At 31.9% G+C, this 19187-nt stretch overlaps 3 protein-coding genes across 9 annotated transcripts in view; 1 reads left to right on the top strand and 2 right to left on the bottom strand.

Annotated features, from left to right (window-relative positions):
* Positions 1–23: 23 nt before the first annotated feature.
* Positions 24–1553, bottom strand: LOC112693242 (putative nuclease HARBI1). The gene is made up of 4 exons (XM_025568224.1): positions 781–1553; positions 558–685; positions 276–472; positions 24–189 (listed from the first exon to the last, which is right to left on the bottom strand). The coding sequence occupies exons 1-4, from the start codon at positions 899–901 to the stop codon at positions 24–26; spliced, it is 612 nt and encodes a 203-aa protein (XP_025424009.1). The 5' UTR covers positions 902–1553.
* Positions 1554–4171: 2618 nt separating this feature from the next.
* LOC112693221 (coiled-coil domain-containing protein 93) lies at positions 4172–8019 on the top strand. Of its 2 annotated transcripts, XM_025568197.1 has the most exons (12): positions 4172–4402; positions 4807–4920; positions 4983–5075; positions 5143–5256; positions 5574–5720; positions 5836–5985; positions 6238–6395; positions 6510–6623; positions 7211–7422; positions 7487–7607; positions 7673–7757; positions 7823–8019. In XM_025568197.1, exons 1-12 carry the CDS (start codon positions 4322–4324, stop codon positions 7994–7996), a joined length of 1563 nt encoding a protein of 520 aa, XP_025423982.1. In that variant the 5' UTR covers positions 4172–4321; the 3' UTR covers positions 7997–8019. The 2 variants fall into 2 exon arrangements, with proteins under 2 accessions (XP_025423982.1, XP_025423981.1); XM_025568196.1 differs by lacking the exon at positions 4172–4402 and having other exon boundaries at positions 4828–4920; positions 4983–5076.
* A 126-nt stretch (positions 8020–8145) lies between these two features.
* Positions 8146–19187, bottom strand: part of LOC112693228 (Down syndrome cell adhesion molecule-like protein Dscam2) — a 163169-nt gene continuing 152127 nt past the window's right edge. For 3 of the 6 annotated variants that reach the window (XM_025568208.1, XM_025568205.1, XM_025568209.1), the window contains 13 exons: positions 18496–18654; positions 18313–18430; positions 16252–16433; positions 15714–15989; positions 11179–11363; positions 10866–11115; positions 10259–10402; positions 10013–10156; positions 9570–9686; positions 9298–9437; positions 8773–8917; positions 8479–8572; positions 8146–8401 (listed from right to left, as the gene is read on the bottom strand). In XM_025568208.1, the coding sequence (XP_025423993.1) occupies positions 8197–8401; positions 8479–8572; positions 8773–8917; positions 9298–9437; positions 9570–9686; positions 10013–10156; positions 10259–10402; positions 10866–11115; positions 11179–11363; positions 15714–15989; positions 16252–16433; positions 18313–18430; positions 18496–18654 (2159 nt within the window). In that variant the 3' untranslated portion in view covers positions 8146–8196. The remainder of the gene's footprint in view (positions 8402–8478; positions 8573–8772; positions 8918–9297; positions 9438–9569; positions 9687–10012; positions 10157–10258; positions 10403–10865; positions 11116–11178; positions 11364–15713; positions 15990–16251; positions 16434–18312; positions 18431–18495; positions 18655–19187) is intronic. The other 3 variants (XM_025568210.1, XM_025568206.1, XM_025568207.1) reach the window with 2 other exon arrangements.

Raw genomic sequence — 19187 nt, 5'->3', positions numbered from 1 at the left:
TACAATATTTTTTATCTGAAATATTAAATAATATTATCATGCTTTAATTGACCAAAAACCAATTGTGTATTAATACTGTGATACCCTTTTCTATTAATATATACATGTTCTGGATAAATAGGCTCGTCAGACTTAGGTAGTACAATGGCAATATGAGTCCCATCAATGACACCAACGACTCCAGGTATTCTAAATTTTTCATTAAACCTTAGCATTAAAATTAATATAAGTATAATAAGGGTTATAATATTAGGATTTTTAAAAACATTTTTTACCCTAAACGAACTTCTTTGAGTTCATCAATAGTACTCGGAAAATGTATATATTTATTAAGTATTTCTGGAACATTTAAAGCATTAGCTACTTCAGTAATGCATCTACTAACTGAAGCTTGACTTACATCAGCACCTCTGTGTTCCCCTATATCTTGCTGGTAACTTCCACTTGCAAAAAATCTGAGAGCTGTTAATAACTAGCAAAAAAATAAAATAAAAAATATTAAATCAATTAAAAATAAATTTTAAATTTGTATGTACCTATTATTTTCTATTACTAACCTTTCTTTGAATACTTAGTCCAGCAATTGTTGACGGACTTGACATGAAAGGACTTAACTCATCCGTTAACTTTTGTACAAGCACCTTACTTAAACGATAAGTACCAATAAACTGTTGTTCAGAGAATGCTAAAAAATTAAATGTATATAATGATCGATAATTTTTGGAAAGCAATTATATATTTGTTTATAACTAAATATATATATATAAAATAAAAACTTACCAAAAGGATCTTCTTGTTTCATAACTCGTCTTACTTCATTAGTAATATTAATTTCATTTTGAATTTCTAATTCATTAATTTGCATTATATTGTAAATCTCAAAATCGTCATCAAATGCCATGATAAATATTTAAACATTCATTCTCGTTCGCGAACTATACTCTTTTAATTATTAATTATAGATTATAGTACTAAATACGATACAAGTACGAACAATAAATTGAAAAAACTGATAAATTAGTTGATTACAGTGAAAATTGTGTGTCGAAAACAGTTTTCGACACCAAATTCACTATCGTTGTATATTGTCGAATATTCCTATCGAACTAATGATCGAAAGTGGTTTGAGAACAGTATTTTTGTTATCAATCGAAATCAAAGTTGTTTTCGATCAACTATTGATCGAAAGCGTGGTTCGATACGTTTGAGAATAGACCTCCAGATATTATATAATATAAATGTGTAATAATATTATTTTAAGTAGAAATATAGACGTTAATTAAATGAATGTCTATGGTGCAGTTCCACGTTGCTCTCAACCGACTTGTGGGCCAAGGCATATGGGTTGGGAACTACTGCTGTATATAATTAATTTTTTAAATTATCAATTATGGTTAAAGACAAACGATTTTAATTTATGCTGGAACTTCCGTGTGTTAAAAACACATAGTTACTTTTCAAAAATTAATGGAAAAAATCCACATTGAGGAAATTTATATTTGAATTAAATTAATTAATATTTTTTAAATTAATTGTGTTGGGCTAAGAAATTAGATGTTATGTTGCATCACCCTCATAATAATAAGTCATTTCACTATGCTGTAACATATTGATGGAAAAAAAAAATTGTTTTGATGTTTTCGAAGACTAGAAAACACTGACTTCTTGGCCGGAATCGATTACAATATGGACTATAGTAAGTCACGTGCGCCGATTTTTTGCCCACCTATACTGGATACAAAGTTAGTTTACTCTTGGAATTGGTTAATTGGTAACATACTGCCGATTGCATTTTCATGAACTGGATATTAGGAGGCACTCATGCCATTAATATATTACTATACATTTTATATTTTTTTACGTTTTTATTTTTCTCTTATTATCGACAGTCGACGATGAATTTTAATTGACGAGGGATTTCGGTAATTTTCTATCAGAGGTTAAAATAATAAAACAATTATCTGCGAATACCAGTATGTATTATTCAATAATATTAAGTAGTATTATCTGGTGAAAGTTAACGTGATTACATTTTATATTATTTTTAATTAATTATATTATCTATTAAAGGGTACATGGAGAAAAATCTCCATGTGGTGTACTCCAGGCAACGCTATATAATCAAAAATGAAGGGAATGAAGTTTGTTGTGATATGACCACACAGGAAGAATGGAAGTGCAATATTCGTATAAACCTCAATAGAGATTATGTTAAGCCAAATAACAGAAATAGGTGATATCGAAATCTTCACTGTAGAAGTAGAGAAATATACTGGGACCTCAATTTATAAACCTTCAAATTTCACATTTGCGTTTGAGAAACCAGAAAATGTTGACACTAGAAATAAACATATTATCATAGGAGATTTTAATATTCACCATATTAACTGGAGCTATAAAAAAACTGATATTAATGGCCATCAAGTCGAGGTTTGGGTAGAGTCCAACAGGATGATACTTATCCATGATCCAAAATTGCCACCATCGAATGCTGTTGAATAACAGCGGTAAATGAAAAAAGGTTATAATCTCTACATAATATTTGTAAGTGACACGATCGTTCATTGTATAAAAGAAATCTAACCCATAACACACATGTAACATCGATTCATACTGTGCGAAGTTATGACAGTAATCAAACTTGGTGACACTCCATTTAGAAGGAGATATAACTTCAAAAAAGCAAATTGGAGCACCTTCACGAAAGACCTAGATGCTGCTGTAATTGCACTCGAATCAGTAAACGAAAACTATATAGCTTTTATAAAGTTAGTCAAAATCATCTCCAGAAAAATCATACCAATAATCAGTCGAGTAAAATATAAGACAGGGCTAACATCTGAGTTAGTAGTAGAAACATTAGAACAATACATCGATAGATGTAAGACCAATCCATTTGAGGAGAACACGATAGAAAAGGGAGAGGAATTAATTAAGTTACTAACTGACAGTGGCGTAGCAGAAGTATAGCGAACTGTGTCTACGCCAGAGGCGCGAATTGCAAAGGTGCGCAAAATTGTTTAAAATTTGTATTTTTGTCCTACTAATAAATCGAAATTTTTCCGTTATACTTTTTTAAATACGTAGATGCTGTATATTTGTGCACACGAAGTGTGCATTTAATGATGAAATTATGAAAATAGCATGAGGGCATTTAAATAAAAATTTCAAATGAAGAAATAAAGTCATGAAGTAATAAAGCGAGAAAAGCAAATTTTCAAAGATTAAAATTAACACTGTAGTAATAACTTATAAATATAAATTGTATACTCATAACATCAAATTTTTATTGGTAAAAAAACGCTTTTTTCTAAGTTTGCCAGGAGCGCTAGCTAGTCTTCTTATGCCACTGCTAACTGAAGAAAAAAGGAAACGTTGGCAAGACTTATTAACAGAGGTAGATATGTCAAGGAGTAGTAATACGTTAGTAGGTTACATCGTTACTACATTAGTAAATAAATTGTGTTTAAAAAATTAATAAAAATGTCAGGGACTGAATATAAAAATAATAATACATAATTATAGCGTAATACAAAATCATATAGTATATCATAAATTTAAAGACTACTAATATACTATACTTTTTATTAATTTTTGGTATTTTTAGAAATAAAACTCTGTGTTTAGGTTATGCAGATGCGCACGTATACAGTGTATATATGTTAATCGAAGTGTTGGGTAGTAACGTAACGGAAAGTAACGCGTTACTACAACGCCGTTACTTTTATAGTAGGTAAATGTGTTATGTAATTTAATTACGATTTTTACTGTGCAACGAAACAGTAATGGAAATTATTTTATATGAGTATTTTCTCTAATAAAACGCGTTATCATTAGATATCTCAAATCCAACAAATTTTTCAACAAAAATATATTTGTTCCGCATTATGTTTCACTGTATAGATTAAAGATAAAATTGTACTAATGAATGTATACGTACAATTTTCCTTTCAATTGTAATTTGAAAGTAAAGTAAACTGTAATTTCATTACATTTAAGTAATGAGTAACGAGTGATGCACCATAGATCTATTAAAGTAATTAACCCAACACTAAAACTTTTTTTTTATAGTAAATCAATATAGTAATCCGTTTTATCACAGAACGTATGATAACAATACCGCGTGATAACCGCCGCCACGTTATCACGTCTTGTGTCGGTAACTTACTGATAAGCGTTACGTAATTTCGGAAGATAAGTATTTCAAATCCAATATAAGTACTTTTGTCCGGTTCGATGTCACCGCGTCGCCGATAGTCCGTCGACTTACTATCGTCTATAGTATTTACAACAAAAGTGCTAATACATAATTTTGTTAGTAATGTCGATGAAGGAAGCATTCAAGCCTAAAAGCTTAAAGATATCTTCAACGTTCATCGATGCTGACGGCAGAGAAAAACAGGTACTTAATTCGATAAGGATTCCTAATGTTCTCAACAATCTGAACGTAAAGCGAACAATCGTTATGTTGAAGATTGATTTATAAAAAGCTTTTTTTGTCACATTAACAACATGGATGTTCTTCTCTTCTTCCTATCTATACTTGCTCATCTTTCAGTTATATCACTCCTGACGCTAATCTCCTTAACTCTCGCTCCATTCCTATCGTCTAATACATTATTAACTTCATTAATTCTTCTGGTTTTTTAATTTAACCTGTTAGTTTTATTTATATGTAATTGTCTTATTTATGTTTACCTAATTGCTTTGTTGTAATATTATAAACAAAAGCAAAATAAAATTAAAAAAAAAATCATTAAGACTTTGATATTTTTTTATTTATAATATTGTTAATTGCGGTTTCAGATTGAAACTAGGGAAGATGAAGAACAGTTGCAGAAATTACAAGAAATAATTGATTTGTTGATTGCAGCTGGTTACTTTCGAGCTAGAATCAAAGGTCTATCTCCATTTGACAAAGTATGAATGATGATTATGTTGACAAGATCTAAATCACGTATTAATGTTTTATATTTACATAGATTGTTGGAGGTCTTACATGGTGCATAGATAACTGTAATGTTGATTTGGATATTGATCTACATTTTGATGAATCTTTGGTCATTGGACAAAAAATGTAAGTTTTAAATGATTTACTACCCTTTTTATAGTTAATTTGTGACTAATATTACTATCACTATTATAGCACTTACCGAAAAAATAGTATCTGTTCTACCAAAAATGAAGTGTCCATATCAGGTTGAACCACATCAAATTCAAGGCTTGGATTGTATTCATATTTTTCCTGTTGTTCAAGTAATTTTAATTAATAAAAAATATAAACAGTTATGTTAAGATTCTTAATTAGTAAAAAAAAATATTATTATAAATTATTAAATATTTCTAATAAGAACATTAAAAATAAAATTAGAGGCAAATGAAAGTTCTTATACATATTATTATTATATTTTGATAAATCTAGTTAATATTTAAAATTTAATACATTGTTTTGTTATTTTTAATTACATTAATACTTAATTATTAATATAATTAATTAGCACTGCACCAGAGAATTATTATATATTTTATATTAATTTTTTATCTTTATTTCTATTTTTTTTTTTTTTTTTTAGTGGTTAATAAAGCGTTCTATTGAAAAAAGGAAAGAAAAAGGCGAATTTTTGATGTTTTATGCTGCTAATCAGTTTGATAAGTTAATTTGTTCTAAAAATATCACGGAAAGTGAACCTAAACGCAAAGAAAAATGTGGTCATCTCAAAGTAAGTGATTTCATAAATTGTGTATTCGTGATTACATTTTTGTTTAAAATCTTTTTTAAATTGATGACTTCATTTATAGAATAAATTTTAAATTGTATGTGTACATTTGTTTTAGAAATGTTTAACAGGCAATAGAAAAACAAATAAATCTTTTCATAAAGAACAGAGAATAATGGAATATATTGACGATTCATCTGATTCTGAAGATCTGGAAACTAATGAATGGTTTATTAAAAAAGAATTTGATCCTCAGGACTTTAATGAAGTAATGATAGTTAGAATTTAGTTATACATTTATATTCTGCTTTTTTTGGGTTATCTGATCACTAGGACCAAACCGTCTCTCATCAAATCCACCAACCATCTCTATCCATTATCAAATCTTTTCAGTTTGTTCTGTCTCTCAATTCTTCTATACATCTCTCATCTTAATTATCTTCCTATCTCAATTTTGGTTATTTTGGTTTTCCCAAGTTATATGTTTAAAAAAATATTTATTTTAATTCAATTTTTTTAGGTTGTGATGACTGATGAAGAGAAAATTATCAAGTTACAAGAAGAAAAACAAAAATTAATAGAAGAATTAGCACAAGCGCAAGAAGAGACCAAGAAAATTGAAAATGAAATAAAAGAAAAATCTTTTCATACTAGTAATATGGAAGAGGATAAAAGACTGTAAGATATATTAATACTAAGTTTTTGATTAATATAGAAATTGTATTAATCAAACCCAAATATAATAAAAAATTTGTTATTTATTTTATATTGTTTATATTTGATATATTATAGGGATTATAAAAAAGTTGAAATTCTTTTAACTGAATATGAAAAAATAAAAGAAACTGAAGAAGCATTCCAAAAAGAGTGTGAATTAAAAATGGAAGAATACCAAGAAAAAATAAAGTATTTAATTATTGTATGATATATATTATTTTAAATTTGAGTAATTTAAATCTTATGCATATTTTCTAGGCCTTAATAATAATAACTGATTTTAGGCAATATGAATAAAACACATTTACACAATTTTATTCCTTGTATTACCTTGGTATTTAGAAACATATACTAATCATTTAATAAACTGCTATATTAATTATCTTGTGCCATGTATTTAATTGCTATAATTTAGTAAAAATTAACTCATCATTTATTATTATTAATTATTAAATATCATACTAATCGTACTTTATTATATTATACTATACTACTATACTGTTAAAAATGACTTATTTTGACATTATAGTTGACAAGTGTAATATGAATTGCTTGCTTTTATGTATATTATATACTATATTGCTTACTTGGTTTTTTAGCATTTTAAATAATGTCCAGGAAATTTAAAAACTATATACAACAACTTGTTATTTGAATAATTTTGTAAATTGCTTAGGCATTATGTATAATAATGGATTATTTATTTTGCTGATGACATATGTATATATTATTAATTATTTTATTGTTGCTTATTCATGTGTAATATTTGTCAATAGTAAAGCTAAGTTGTTATTAGAAGAGCCTGTAGAAGATGATACAGAACTCAAAGAAGAATTAGACAAGATAAGGAATATGGTAGAAGTTGCTCGGTCAAAATTAAGTAAAAAAGCCAGAGCAGTTGGATTGATGAAACGCAAACTTGATCATATACCTGATAGAGCTGAATTGGCTCAATATCAAAGACGATTTGTTGAATTGTCCAACGAGGGTTAGTTTTTAAAAACTAAATAAATGTTATGAATTTGTTAATTTTTACATTAATGTTGATTTAGTGTCTGCCAGATATAGAGAGACAAAACGTCATTATGCTCTTTATAATACCCTTAGTGATGTTCAAATGTATTTGAATAAAGAACTATCACTGTTAAGTTCAATTCTTGATGCTTATCCTGAGTATGTTATCAATTAAATATTGTTAAAGATTATTCTGTAATTTCTATAATACTTTTCTATTTCAGAGCCGAAAAGTCACCAGAGGCTAAAGAACAGTTTTTGAGACAACTAGAAAATATAGATATCAGTGTAAAACAAACTTTAGACAGAGTAAGTTTCTTGATTGATTTTATTTAGCAACAGATTTGGTCAGATTTACATTTTCAAATTTGTAGGTGGAGAGTAAAAGAAACAAAGAGCAAAGTGTTAAAAGTAATTTGAATAATCAGCTATCCACTTGCATGTCAGCACATCGGCAATATTTAGCTGCTGTAAAACAGCTTGAGACTGAAATTCAAAAAAATCTCCAACTTCAAGAGCAAATTGATCAATTAAATAAAAATGAATAATTCAATTAAAAAATTATAATATCCGTTCATGTAGTACATTGTAATCAATTTTTTTTTTTATTTATATATATATATTTTTATTATTAAAACAATAAAAATGTTTAAAATTGTTAATAAATATTTTATATAACAAAGTTACTTAAATAACATTAAAAAAAAAAAAGTGTATTAACAAATCTATCATTTTTAAGTGAACCAATCTAAACAGCTATTGAATAATCTGAATGCTTCTGTGGGTTATTATTAGACACAGGTTTTGACCATAATGTCGATTTTCCCAGGTTAAGTTTCTTTAGTGTATCTGAGTTGCAGTTGTCAATCTCAGCTCGTCGAGTGTTAGCTGTAGGAAACAAAGATGTATCAGCCATCGAGGAAGATCTTTTAGATCTATTGGTTGGAAACCACCTACGCAAGAGCCAAACAATAAATAAGGTATAATGTAAAGAAAAATGATGTTTTCTGTTCACATGGTCTACTTTTACCTAGTTTGTGTTCGTCTTGGCAGTGATTTTTGATCATTTGGCGGTGGAGACAAGTCTGATGAAGTGCTAGACTGTGCCCGGCTATATATGAAACCTATAAAAGTAGTGATACTAGATTAGACCATTTATAATTTTTTTATCTGAAACACCAAACAATCTGTCGACAAACATAAAAAAAAAAAAAAAGAGGAAAAAAAGAAACAAAAAATTGTAATACACGTAGAAAATTAAGTAGAATAAAAAAAATTGATTTGTCGTCAGATAAAGTTAAGCGATATCACAGTGGATACTCGCTTGTAAGTTTTGTTTTGTTCAGATGATTGGATGATTCAATCCTACTTGACGTCATTTGTTCAACGTCCGAGTCCGAATCATCCATGTGCGTGGAATGTTTTTCGTATAAATCTTGAGATGATCTGTCATGTCTATTTTTGAACATCTATGAAATTTAAACAAAAAACCGATGTATTAGTAAATCATAAAATATTTTTTGAATGTAATGTGCACGTACACGTGCACGTGATAATATAACTTATGTATTTCTAGTGATCGGAGAAGTATTAATACTAGAAAAAATATTATTGTTATTTGTTAATGCTTATTGACATATCAAGAACTATGAAACATAATGTATGGATTTAGTATGAAGCCTATACTTCGAGTTTACCTGGGTAATTTTTCAAATTTCGTTCTTAAACTTGTATTTAAACTTTGTATTGGAGCATTAGAAAAATTAAATTATAAACAAATAATCCGAAAGTTTTAAATCCAAATGTCCCTACTGCTGTGCTTAATATCATTATAAAGTTATTGCCGTACCTTTGATGGGTGCGAGGAAGACGCGTAGTTTTCGTGTATGGATTGCTGACGTAAAGTGAGGTTGTGCAGCATGGGCATGGACCCGTGTTGCGTTTCGTCTATCGGAAACGTTGCGTATGGTGATATGTCGGCTGAAGTCTCTAAAACGACACGTGCATCGTATTAAGAATCATGAACCGTCGTCAGGACCACTTCCGGCAATTGTTTTTTTCTTTCTTTCTTTTTTTTTTTTTTTAAATTTATCTTTTGAAAAACTGAACGATCGCACTCACCTGGAATTTTTTCGGAGCTCGTCAGTCCCACTTTGTGTATGGTCGCGTAATACTTTTGATTCTCCGTGCTCCTTCGGTCGTGCGTGTCTCTAGTGTTTTGCGGAACACTTTCCCGTTCTGAAAACGTGTAACATAAGATTTTATACTTTACTCGTTTTACTTTGCTGCGGAAACGTGGCTAGTCGATTAATAACGATAAGTAACACAGTTTTCGTCGATAACCTGTGAAAGGATGTCGTAAGGGACAATAGATGTGTTTAGTGATGTGCCAAGGAGAGTCGCACGCGAAACAAAGTGATTTATACGGAGAAGTTTGAAATGGTACCGGAAAGCACACTGTATATTATACAGTCCTTTTAGTATCGAGGTACAGACGCGTCGTGATGAGAAAAAAAAATTGAAAATAACCATAAAAATAAACTAAAACGATCTTAATCATTTACTTCTTTTCAAGCAAACAAAAGCCGTGCAGACGACCACTAGAACAACCACACAAGTTCCAAGCACGGGAATCGCAGTCTTCATGTCCATATAATAAAACGGTTGGGAGATTCGACTCGTCTCGACTAGTTCCGGTGGCGGTTCCTCTGCAAAAACAAAGTCGTAACGTTTCGTGTTTATACAGTGTGTATTCGGCGAGTCGGCTACAGATGATGTTTAATGTGTACGTCTTACACATATCTGTTTACCTCCGTTTTCCGTTAACGTGAAAAAGTAATAATCGGCCAACGTGGACCCGGCGGCGTTGTGTCCTTCCACTTGGACTTGATATTCGGTGGCGGGCATCAGTCCTATGATCGTAAACTTTCGTTGGTTCCTCAGGTTATCGGCGGCTAAAAAAAAAAAAACATTTCACCAACCGTAGATTACATTTAATAACTAAGGTGCACATTTTAAACCAAATTTTATTAGGTACATCGGTTTAATACTATGCTGCCTATGATTTTAAATATAGGGGCCGTTATGTCTTTCAACTCAGGTTGACGACATGAAAATGGAACAAGAAAAGCAAAAAAGTATCCTTTGAATCCTTAGTTTGAACGATATTCCATCATATGCTTGTGCTTCTTCATCTAGAGGCACAAGCTTTTAGGGGTGTTAAAATTACATACATTACAATTACAAGTCAAATAATGATTGTAACTTGTGTTTAATTTTATTTATTCAAGTTTTTGTTTTTTGTTTTTATATTAGGGAAATGAATAAAAACGTTTTTGAAGTCGCTGTCCCATTGGTTGCGCAGAAGGTGTATGAAGGGAAGACAGGAAATTATTGTACACACGACATGAGACTTACAGGTGGTCCAGTGTGGCTGTAGCATCGGTCGGTGCCTGATAACGAACTTCGTGATGGGACAGTCGTTGTCCGGCCAGGCCTCCAAGTTCAACCTAAGGTACGTGGAATTTGGTCTCATGAACAACGACTTTTTCGGGACGCCGGGCTTGTTGCCTTTGGTTCTGGCGGTGACCGCGGCGCTCGGCGTAGAGCTGCCGATCTTGTTGTTGGCTATGATGTGTGCTTGGTACGTTTGGCCGCATGTCAAGCCCTGCAGACGGGGACAAGGAAAATTATTTCTAAAACTTCTTACACGCACACAGGGTCAGCTTACGTTCAGGTAGTACGACGTGGTGTGCCTCGGGATCGTCACTTGTTTGTACGGGCCTCTGGGGTGCACGTGGTACGTCATCGTGTAGCCCGTGATCGGTGCGTCGCCGTTGGATGAGAGCCGCCAGTGGAACACGAGACTCGAGCTAGTCGCACGCGCCGTGTACAAGATCGGCGGTTCCGGAGGCACTGCGAAACATCGGTGTCTCAGTTGTAATATTACATAAAATTCGATTTTCTTAGCGATTACCATACGATTATATTTATAGTTTGTTATATAGTATAATGAAACGTTATTGTTAAAGTCGTAGGTCAACCGTTGTCTGCCGCATATGGTACGCCCGATCATATTGATAAAAGCCACGTGACCTACTACATATCTATTTTATATTTTTTTATTCTACCGTTGCGATCTACGAGTAATACATCGATGGTACCCACGGCTGACAAACATCTATCGAATATAACTAACTCATACAATTGAGTCTTAGGCGAAACTTAATTTCAATCATAGATTAGGCCTAAATATTAAAATAATATTAATTGAAGATTTAACTTCGAAAACACTGATGGACATATGTGTTATTTATCATGTTGTTGAAGTATTCCGGTGTCACTTTCTGAACCCTTCATTCGTTCGTAAAAAAAAGCTCTTTTTTGATCGCATACCTAATAATATCTTAAGGTGCACCGAAATTTATAGCTTTGTAATGGATTAGTATTATTGTTTGGATAAGTTAAAAAAAAATAAAACGAAAATAGTATAATGAAAGAATAATAATCTTCATTCGATTTATATATTTATTTTATTTATTGAAAATTGGATAATTCGGCGCCCATGAATGCAAGCTTTCAGTCATTAATGCGCAACGATGTCAACATGGCATTGAGAGTCAATATTAACTATATTGTACTGTAGTATTTTTGCATGTAAAAACCACCGTATATACATTTTAAATATTAATCGCTCAAGTTTATTTTCCGAGAAGAGTAACATTATTTATATAGAAGTTAAATATATTTTCCATTGTAGTATATAATTATATGAGTTAGTTTCATTATAAAAATGGATATCAGAACTTTATGGTTGTAAGTTCAAAACTATAATGAATTATGAATTTAAACACAACTTTCATGTAATTTTCGTGACATTTTATTTCTGACATTAAACTAAGCCATGACTGATAGTTACACCGACGCAATCAGTACTGTAATACTCAGACATGAAAATTACTTAAACACTTGATTATGTAGTCCATCATATAAACTTAAAAATTTTAAACAAAAACTGTATTATTAAAACATACTCGTATTAATACTGGAAAATTGTAACTACGGCCGTAGCCAACTGCAGGGTTTCATCAGCCATTTAAAGTTCTCGTTACACTCGTAAGTGCTATACAAAAAAGAAATCGAAATGATAAACACAAAGGTAAACGGTAATCGAAATTAAAACACGACTCTCTAGGTATAACATTTTTGTCACACCTGTACCGAAAGTTTGGTTCTCGACCACGGTCGAAGCGTTGGAATGTCACATTTATCCGTCTAGCGGGCGGTAAGATAGGAATCCCATAGTGGTGGACGGTAAAGTGGAAATCCCAAAAAGTGCGCGGGGAGGGGAAGTGGAAATCCCTATAACCCGTATAGTAAATTGGAAATTTCCAAGAGCGCCGACCGCGTATTCCCAGCACGACCAGAAACTTGAATGTATACCACGGACCGTAGAAAACATTAACTTTCGGTTAAATCTTATACACATATCACAACCTCCTTGCACGACGCATACACATTTGAACATATTTCGTTTTCACTGTTCCCACACAAGTGCGTTGGACGTTACGGATAAGTTTGTTTAGCGCGATTTATATTTATGTATAATAATTCGAATTAGAAAATGATATGGTTCGCGCAAGTATCACGTCGCCGTTCAAATTATCCCATCTCGTGTCAACCGGTGCACTCGATAACGGTGTCGGTGTGTGATGTCCGAGAATTTTCGATCGGCGCGTTATCGCGCGATACGATTATCACCGGTCCGTGAACGCCATTACTCCGGGACTTTTTTCCTCCGTAACTTTTTCTGCGAACGTCCGACTTGTCGTTTTTCCCGTGCCACCGGCCGTATGTTTTTGTGGTTGCGGCATAGCACGGTGGAGTCGCCATCTCCGGGGATAACTTCGTAGGTGTGTGACGACTGTTCGAACCGTAGCTGATCCGTGTCCGCGAAATTTTCTTGCGCGGAGAAGCCAGTTATTGTAAATCGAGATCGACGCCGCTGATCAACCGATTCTTCTGCCGGTTGTGGCGTTTGTCGCACGTGTGAACACTGTCGCGTAGGCATAACCACTCGAACGCCAGACCGTCTAAGGTATCTTCCGTTATATTTGTTAAAAATATTATATTTATTTTTATACGATTTGTCTTGTTTTATTGTTACAACGCGTTTGAAGTATATGTGGTTTTATTGTTATTTTTAGATTTATCATATTTGTTATTACTTTTTTTGTTAATATTACTGTGGCGCTTTTGGCCTGTTTATCCCGGTATTTGTTATAATTTCATTAATTATCCTTGTTAAGTGTTCTTTTTTATTGCAAACGACGTGAGTACGTCACACAATCGAACCAGTGATGACTTGACTGCGAAGCGCGCAAACAAGCATAAATATGAAAGATGACAATCAGTATAGTAGTTGTATTGAACCATTTACTTCACCATACATGGTTATAACGGCAAATGCTGTTTCACTAAATTTATTGCCTAAAAAATCAAAAGAAAGACATATAATGTCTTACGAAAAACTTTTAAAAATGAGAAAAATAAATAAAACCAAATCGTCGGAAAATGTGTTTTTTACAAATTTTAACAAATTATCTACAGAAATTAAACCGTCAACTCTATGGTCTATTTATTTAATGCTTAAAATCATGAAAAATATAAAACATAATATTAATGTTGGTTCTTATTTAAAATCACAAGTTTTTTTTTTAAAGAGAAAATCGAGTGGATTAAAAGTAAAAATTACAAAGTTTTGGCTTCAGCCGATATAAAAAATTCATTGACGAAGTTCCTGATATTCAATATTTAGGTAGGTGAAATAAAATTGTTTTGTAAATATTGGCTATTCATTCTCCGTTCATTTATTACGATGTATGTAATATTCATTAGTGAAATATATATTACATATTAAACTTCTCTACTCAAAAACAAATTGTTCGCGATAATTTACTATTAAAGGGGAATTATATGATATTTTTAAAGAAATACATGGATTTATAACTTACAAATGTAACGTCACATAGATTTTTTTTTAGTTATAAAAACGGTTAATGCATCAAGTAGATTATTGGAAATATGCCTAAAGAAATTGCAATAAATTTAAATTTACTGTATTCCCGAGCTGATACAGGTCGTTTTTTCAGCCAAACTTCAGCAACATTATTTACTGATTCTGTTGGTGATGTTAAAACTAGTGATGGGAATAATCAAATGGAATAATTGAATGATTTTAATAATTTAAATAATGTTAACAGACATATTTACCAAAAGCAAATCAATTAAATTATTCGAAAAATTGCGTGTTTTACTCATTTCCATTGGGTACTAAATTAAGAAGTCGACTGTCCATCAGTATTGTATTGTAATTGTTAAAAATAATAAAATTACTGAATTTAACTGAAACTACAGGTACCTATTTGATAAGGGGCCTAGGTCTTATAATTTTTGAAAGGGCTTACCGGGATTTTCCCGGTATCCTGGTGGGCCAGTATGCGCCTGTATGAGCTCAATTTTTATGGTATCGATATCACGAAAACTGTTTTATTTAGATCACATATACAGAAATATATTATACACCAAAAATAAAGTTTATAAGGTTCGCGTAATAACGATTGTCATAAACTGGGGAGGAGCCAGTATTTCCTAACTTTTAATAAACCGTGAACATGTATTTAAAAGAGAATATTATCTGATTTCTGAGTGCAAAATAGTAAATAAAAATATACTATTTACCGATTTTAGTATTTGATCATCGGACAAAGAATTGCCGACTTTTTAAAATTTCTTAAAGCGGGGAATTTTCCATAGTCTGCCCTCCCTCCAAATGATGTCCCTGGCCTACTGTAAAACTGCAGAAAATTGGCCCAGTTCGGGTTTAGTAATTACAGTAATATTAAACTAAGGGAATTAAAGACGACGAGTACCGGTCACCAATTCTAAGACTATCATTAATAGCAATGAGTATACTTTATGTATGTACAATTGTATTCGTTTATAACAATATTGAGTATCAAAGAATCGAATACAATGTATAAAAGTATTTAATTTGAATTAACATTTATTGCACTGCGATACATTTAATGAATATATTGACCTATAAAATTCATTAGTATGATATTTTTAATCGATATTGTATTTATTTAGGAATTATCGCGCGATCGTTTTAAAGATGGTGCTCGTAAAAATTTCACTGTTAGCGGCGTGGATCATAGATCACATAAGAAATCTGCGCGGTGTAGCCATTCGCATCGTACTTACCTTGAACGATTATCCGATAGATTATCGAGTCGGCTCCGTGTATGTTCTCCACGTGACACGTGTAGTTGTCGCTGTGGGAACGATGGAGAGACGTGATCGTCATATCTCCGTTTTTCGTTACCTGTGCATTACCGTCCCACGACTGAATGGCTCTGAAGCTCTTTAGCCACTGCTTCTGGACAGCCGGTTGTCCTACCGCAACACACGGCAGTCTTAAGTATGTCCTCCAGGGCCTTTCGATTAGACCGCCGAAAGAAACGATTTTCGCCGGGACTGCTGTAACAGTATTAACGTTTAAAAATAAACATTATGTTTTAGAATTGCACGTGACACAAGGGAAAGTGCTGGGATAGCAGGCAATTCCGCGTGTTACACGCACGGTAGTCTCAAAGTTATGGAGGGAGGAGATGTATGTATCGAACCATCCTTTGGGTTGAGCATTTCGATGGCATTTTTTTTCTTATAAAAATGTCTAATATTATAATGTTTGAGCTATTGATATTTTGCTATCCCATGTTGGATGTGTATGTTTACTTACTTCTGGACGAAGAGAGTATTTGCGTTGCTACCTTTGAGCTTTGACCTTCACCTATTTTTGTAGAAGCCGTCACCCAAAACTGATATTCTAAGTGCGGTTGCAATCCTTTGGCCTCGTACGTCAAATGATGACTCGGCAACGTTCGTTTCATGTGGTTTAATTCTTCTTCACCGTTCATGACTCTGTATAGACACGATAGCATAATGTATGGGTAAAAATGTCTTTAAAATTCTATGCAGTATATTGCTTAAAAATATGTCAACGAACGCATTCGGTGTTCTAATTTTAAAATCAGCATTCAATCATTGTTGTAAAAGTAACTCATGTAGTCACATGTACATCTTACGTGGACATTGTTTTCTAAACTATTATATTATATTGCGAAATATAATAAATCGGTTGGTTTTTATACGTCGAAATACTGCAAAATAGGCTTAAGATTGTAATTATAATCGTACATTATTGTACGCGTTTTCATTAAATCACGATTAATTTGCTCATTTCAACTATTACTCGTTTTTGACTATTCATAAACTATTTTATACTGAAGAATGCTTGTACACCATCGTATAGATCATATAGATCAGTGCTTCTCAACCTTTTTCAAACTACCCTCCCCCCTAGAAGCAAAATGTTTTTCGATGCCCCCCATCACTTCATTAAAATTAAAATAGTATACATGATTATAATTGAATAATAAATAACATATGTTATGGGCAAAGTATAGATAACGGATGATATGATTTAATGAAATATGATAAATCGTAAAACATAAATAAAATAAAGTCAAATTATTATCTAAAAATGATTATCTGTTACTAGTTTGTTTGTTCTTATCGTATTTTTACAATGGGGATGTCTGCTTGTCCAAATATTATACGCGTGCACGTGACATAATATTTTATTACTATATTTATTGATTTATAAGTTATATTGTATGAAGTTATAGTGATTATCGTGCAGTCGGCCCTTTACCTATTCTCAAAAATGAACTATTTAGTAACCGTGAATTGTTTGTATAGTGCAGGTTAATTCATTCAGTGCGTACCTAACTACTTATTCGAATATGGAAAAGTTTAATGAAGATTTAAATAATTTGTTAAAAAAAAGGTTCAAATACTTCATTTTTTACCTATTTAAAATATGATCAATTAATTTTACATATAAATTATTTAAAAAACAATTCAAAGAAAAAGGAACCAAATGATTATAAACTTTTAAAAAATATGACGTGTTAAAAGTTTCTGATGTTAACAAGTTAATTGTACCAGTATCTGAAAACAATGAAATTAAATATTATGTACATAATGAAGAGTTATTTGATGTTATACATAAAGTTCATTTATCGATTGGACATGATGGATGAAACAGGATGGAACACGAGGTAAATACAAAATATAAAAATATCACCAGAGATATGATTATGCTATAATTAAATAGTTGCGAATCGTGTAAAAAAAGAGGAAGCTTAGCCAAGAAAGGATTGGTGGTGTAATCAATTATATCTATTGAGATGAATTAATCAATAATATATATGCATGTCATTATTCATTGATTTATCATATTTCATTAAATCATATTATCTGTTATCTATATTGCTCAAATTGTATACTTTGCCCTAATATATATATATATATATAAATGCAAAATTTATATTTAAATATAATTAAAATGTTTCGAAATGTATTGATCATTGAAATGGTTGTGCTTGGTGATTCAAAGTCAATTTTTTTACGTTTGGTTCAAAGTTTGTGAGATGAAGGCGTAAATCTCCTCTTTTGACGATGTCGAGTCGATTTCTTTTTTTCATTATTAGATAATAACGCACTACTTCTGGTATATGTAGTTTATATTTCCTAATCACGAATTTATTTTAGAAATCGATAAACAGGAAACAATTACAGATAAATCTTGGTGCGTTGCTTTGAACAGAAAAAAAGTTCACCACCTCTTATCATTCAAAACGAACTCACCGCCTTCACCGCCCACCGGGGGCAATATCGTCCCCGTTGAGAAGTACTGATATAGATCGTCACACATAATGTTCATCCTTCGGCTTACCTGGTGTACAGATTGTACCGTAGCAGAACACCGTTGGAATATTTGGGGGGTGACCATGCGACTGTAAACGATTGTGCAGACGAAACGGCAGTTTTGATGTCCTCCGGGGGTCCGGGTGCTGTAAAAAAAGAAACGATATTTTGAAGTCCTGAACGTCTATTGAGCACGGATCAAATCGTGTACCGTCTTGGTCAGTGCAGCACGTGATTGATTCCGAGTTCTCTCCGGTTCCGATTCGCGTGTAGGCCGCGACTTTTAATGTGTAGTTGGTGTACTTGTGGAGTCCAGTCAAGACGATGGTCAACGACGACGTTCTCCGGCTGCCGATTTCAATATCGTCGTCTGAAACGTACGGTTAACGACGCGCGTTTATAACTCACGTTCTTTCACTGATTACACGTCGAAATAGGGGTAATTGGGTGAAAAACACGACCGCATGCGATTAAATACCATTTGTGGTCGTAAATGACTTCATCGTCCACACGCAATATTTTTATTTATTTGTTTTTTATTATGCTTTTGTTCAACACATTAAAGCAAAGCAATTATGTAAACATCAATAAGACTTATTACATATAAGGACACGCACATTTACTATCGTTTTTATGTTTAATTTATTCGTATAGTATTACGACGTCATTATTTCAATAGACTATGATAAAAAATATATATATATATATTATAAATATTATATATGATAAAGGTACATAATTTGAGGTCCCTTTTAAAATCTGTTGATTACCACGCAAAGGAATAAGTACCCTGGGCCAGTATCTGTATTATATTATGTATAATACTGTATGATAAGTAATAAGCTGTAGTGATGCGCATTATAAATTTTGACTTCATTTTACCATTGTCAAAGAAAACTACAA

This window comes from Sipha flava, unplaced genomic scaffold (assembly GCF_003268045.1).
Source record: "Sipha flava isolate LNK unplaced genomic scaffold, YSA_version1 82_pilon_pilon, whole genome shotgun sequence".
Taxonomy (NCBI): Eukaryota; Metazoa; Arthropoda; class Insecta; order Hemiptera; family Aphididae; genus Sipha; species Sipha flava.
The sequence above is the reverse complement of the archived record's forward strand: the minus strand, read 5'-3'. Positions and strand labels throughout refer to the sequence as shown.

Bases quoted from the DNA above. Each gene is read 5' to 3' on its own strand.
- LOC112693242 (XM_025568224.1), bottom strand. From the start codon at position 901: ATGGCATTTGATGACGATTTTGAGATTTACAATATAATGCAAATTAAT. The intron at 686-780 runs GTAAGTTTTTAT...TTAATTTTTTAG, and splicing joins GAAACAAGAAGATCCTTTTG to CATTCTCTGAACAACAGTTT. The intron at 473-557 runs GTTAGTAATAGA...TTTTTTTGCTAG, and splicing joins GACTAAGTATTCAAAGAAAG to TTATTAACAGCTCTCAGATT.
- LOC112693221 (XM_025568197.1), top strand. From the start codon at position 4,322: ATGTCGATGAAGGAAGCATTCAAGCCTAAAAGCTTAAAGATATCTTCA. The intron at 5,721-5,835 runs GTAAGTGATTTC...CATTTGTTTTAG, and splicing joins AAAAATGTGGTCATCTCAAA to AAATGTTTAACAGGCAATAG. The intron at 7,423-7,486 runs GTTAGTTTTTAA...ATGTTGATTTAG, and splicing joins TGTTGAATTGTCCAACGAGG to TGTCTGCCAGATATAGAGAG.